At 45.1% G+C, this 4,132-nt stretch overlaps 1 protein-coding gene across 1 annotated transcript; it reads right to left on the reverse strand.

Annotated features, from left to right (window-relative positions):
- Positions 1-989, reverse strand: LOC126722414 (serine/threonine-protein phosphatase 7 long form homolog). Its single transcript, XM_050425568.1, has 2 exons — positions 873-989; positions 1-789 (listed from the first exon to the last, which is right to left on the reverse strand). The coding sequence occupies exons 1-2, from the start codon at positions 987-989 to the stop codon at positions 1-3; spliced, it is 906 nt and encodes a 301-aa protein (XP_050281525.1).
- Between the last annotated feature and the right edge of the window lie 3,143 nt (positions 990-4,132).

The following is a 4,132-nucleotide window of genomic DNA, read 5'->3' on the forward strand; positions in this document are numbered from 1 at the left end:
TTATATGAAAGAGACAAATAACGAGAACTCAATAATGGCAAGGGGCCCTGAGTGCACTGGCGGTAGAGGCGGCCTCACAACAGGGCATAATTGTGGGAACCTTGAATAGGCCCATAGCTGCACCAACAAGAGTGCTCCTCCAATCTGCATCGCATCCTTCTTCGATGCACCACAAAGTTGCCTATACAGCCAGGCCAATGCTGCACTACCCCAGCTATACCGTCTCGCATTGCTGACTGGGTTGAGCAACTGTAGAGGCAGCAGTGAGACCCGGTCCGCAGACCTGTCCATGAACAAGAGGGCCCCCATCCGTACAAGTAGGTGGTAGCGGGCATGTTGCTGCAAGACTTCGTCAGCAGCGTCCACAACTAAGGGATCGGCAAACTGTGCATCAAGCCAGGTGTATCTTATCCTCGCCCCAGCAAGGGTAGACTTGTTTGAGTTTGGTATCGGGGGTGGAGGTTTATGGCCCAACAACTGTTCGCACAGCTCACTCCATTTGTAGTCTGTCTTCCCAGTGACAGGCAACCCATCCACCGGAAGCCCCAGCATCACCTCCATATCTTGCAAGGTGATACCCATTTCTCCATGGGGTAAGTGGAACGTGTGCGTCTCCGGACGCCACCGCTCAACCAACGCCGTGATCAAGGCGTGGTCGACCTCCATATCAGGAACCTTGAATAAACCAATCAACCCTGCTGCATCTATGTGTTGCATGATACGTGGATCTAACCCACCCTGTGGCAATACACATTTACGGCGTCGAACCTTTATCATGCCAGGCGCCTCCTGCACACGGACGAGTATTGTGTTAGGAGATTAAACACGAGGTAATTATAAAACAAACATGTATTAATAATACTACTACATACCTCGTCAGCGGCGCACCTCCAAAGTGGACTTGACCGATGATTCGGCTGCTGGGCCAACTGGGTATCCACATCGGGTCCAGGCCGCACTCTATCAATGTATGGTTGCATATCTGACATGGCAGCAAATACATTGTTAGCAATTTTCTAACAAGTAAACCACATTTAATATAAAATAAAAGCATAGATTTAGTAAGACATTATATTTTGAGCACAAGATTTTTAACATCACTTCTTAAATAAATAAGAACTTGCCATAAAAAAAATTATTTCAGAACTATTTAAATCACTTCTTAAAGCTTCGGATAATTATTAATTAACTATTTATGAAAATATAAGTTATAACACCACTCGATTTGCCAAAACCCCTCATCAAAACCCCAAGCACATTTAAACTCATTAATGAGAAAATCATCATTGCAGCATATAAAAGACAACAAAATTCTCATCTTCATTAGTAAATTTACTACTTCCTTAAGTTTCAACAAAATAATCAAAATCCCACACAAAACGCAACCTAACATTAACCAACATCAGAAAATATTTCAGAGGGAGAGGACCGTACCTGTAATCAGCGGCGGCGGGAACCAACGACGACTGATGGAGACTCGAGGAAGAGTGGGGAAGCCTGATCGCAGAGCAAGAGAGACAGAGTGTGGAGAGAGAGTGATGGCAGAGAGCGAGGGAAAGAGAGTGTACAGGGAGAGCGAGTGACTGAATAGCGTTGTGAGACGTTAGGGTCCTATTGATTCAAATCGCTGAAAATAACTTGATTTCCAGTTTCCCGAGTTATGACCGTCTACACAAACATTTTTTTATTGGGAGAAATTCGAAGGGTCAGACTAACTCGACTATACAAATATCGAGTTATTCATTAAAACTCGATTTCTCTATTTTCGAGTTACAAAAGAGGGGCAATTCCCTATTTAGTTTCAGAAAGAGGGCAAACGAATGTTTAATTTCCCAAAAAAGGGTATTTGCCCATTTTCTCCTCTGAATTTTCTTCTATGCGTTTTGATGACGACGAAAATTATCACCAATAGGTCACACCGCACTCGTGACTCAAAGCGAACCTGCACAACAGAAGCAATCGAAAGAAAACCTTTAGAGAGCACCGGTGTGGTGCCGGCCAAACACTCTCCGACGGTCAAGTTAGAATTCTTCTCACCACTCTAGAGCGTTAGAGAGGGTCAATCAAAACGTACCTCGATTTGCGAGGGGGTTAGGTCTTTTATAGTGATAGAGAGTTGGCTTTTCTTCTTGGTTTCCAAATCTTTTCCATGTGGGACTCTAATACAAATTCTTCTAAGCGTGGTGAGCAAGGATTTCCATTTTTGGATCATAGGGCTTTTCTAGGCGATAGAGATTTCGGATCATGGGCCCTTACTATGTCTGTCAGCGATGGGCCTTCAAAGCGCATGGGATCATCTTTATACAGGCCCAACAGTTCCAATCCGTCAGGCCCATTAAGGTAGGCCCATCAAGCTCTATATTTTATCATCTTCAGTCGCCCCCTTCACCCCAATGGTCCGTCAGCTTTTAGGACAAAGGATCAATGGGGTGACGATCCTAACGTAAGGGTATGACGGATATTTATTACAACGGAATGGGATCCGTGAGACAAAAAGAAGGTTTTAAGTTTATAGTCACAACTGGTTGACGGATTTATGCAAGATAGGATGACGGTTCCAGATGGATCAACCCGTCAGAAGAAGATTCATAAAGTTGACGGTTCCATGAAGGGTACAATCTGTTGATGCGTACTGACAGGATGTCAACATTTATTGAGCATGCCACGTGTCAATCTCTGAATGGCCGTTGTATAGGATCGAAGCGTCGCTTCGTCTTCCGTGCATCTCCTATATATATAAGGCGCCTCACTCTCCCATTTTTACAATTTTCAACCAGAAATCGTTTGTCAGAGCGAAGCCGTCAACCTTGTCAGAGCACTCCGTCGAGGACGAGTATCTACCGATTACACCAACCGTCACCTATCCTCTGCTAAGTGTGGTAAGTACTTACTTTAATACCATAATCAAATTACATTTCCGTCCTTGCATTGTTGTTAGGCTTACTATACCCATCAATACTTTCAAACCCGTCAGTTTTAGGTTTCATCGTCAATTGTAGGAAATGTCTAGTGCGTCAAGTAACCAGTCGGCGGTTCGTGACGGGACGGAATACGAGGATGTATACCCGTCCGGTCATAAAGACCAAGAGAGTCCTGGCGAAGATAGGAGTCCTTCTGCCTCCTCTTCATCCTCAACAAATGAGGATATGGAGATAGTTGAAATAGAGGGTTCTGATGACGACGGGAATCAAGCACTGGAGTTTGTTGTAGGTGCTGATGGACTAAGGCAGTTCATCATGTTGCCGGAGTGGACAGTGCATAGGTTCACATCCGTCATCAGGGAGAGACATTTCAGCACTTTTAGAACCAACTTCCAAATCCCGGACTACATTTCCATCCGTCTACCCTATGTGTCGGAGAAGTGTTACTATGACGGGGTAGAAGGCGTCGGAGTATACGAGCAGGCGTTGAAGGCAGGACTTCGGTTCCCGCTCTCAACACTTCATAGGGAACTTTTGCACTATCTGGGGTTGTCCGTCACCTAGATATCTCCTAACGCCTGGAGGGTCTTCATAGCCATGGAGATTCTTTATAGTGCAATGTCGAATGGAGAAAGGAGACTGACGGTCCATGAATTTCTTCACTGTTACCGTCCAGACGAGATTTCTGGATCAAGGGGGATGTATAGTTTTGCTAGTTGAAGCCCCTTGTTGAAGGTGATCTTTGAGACCCCAGACTCAAATAGAGACTGGAAGAGTCGTTACTTCTTCCTGGAGGGTGACAGATGGATGAACCATTCAGGGGAGATGGAGTATATGCCCGTTGACACAACCTGGGCAGTGATAAATCAATCGTGTATGCACCCGTCTTAAATTTGTAATGCTTTTCATATCCGTCCATTTTTATATATACCCGTCCGGTCATAAAGACCAAGAGAGTCCTGGCGAAGATAAGAGTCCGTCTGCCTCCTCTTCATCCTCAACAAATGAGGATATGGAGATAGTTGAAATAGAGGGTTCTGATGACGACGGGAATCAAGCACTGGAGTCTGTTGTAGGTGCTGATGGACTAAGGCAGTTCATCATGTTGCCGGAGTGGACAGTGCATAGGTTCACATCCGTCATCAGGGAGAGACATTTCAGCACTTTTAGAACCAACTTCCAAATCCCGGACTACATTTCCATCCGTCTAC

The sequence above is a fragment of the Quercus robur genome, chromosome 4 (assembly GCF_932294415.1).
Source record: "Quercus robur chromosome 4, dhQueRobu3.1, whole genome shotgun sequence".
NCBI classification, from domain to species: domain Eukaryota; kingdom Viridiplantae; phylum Streptophyta; class Magnoliopsida; order Fagales; family Fagaceae; genus Quercus; species Quercus robur.

What these genes read in the sequence shown, in the direction of transcription:
- LOC126722414 (XM_050425568.1), bottom strand. Translation starts at nt 989, where the DNA reads ATGTCAGATATGCAACCATACATTGATAGAGTGCGGCCTGGACCCGAT. An exon ending in GGAGGTGCGCCGCTGACGAG is followed by an intron (nt 790 to 872) that starts GTATGTAGTAGT and finishes GTCCGTGTGCAG; the next exon opens with GAGGCGCCTGGCATGATAAA.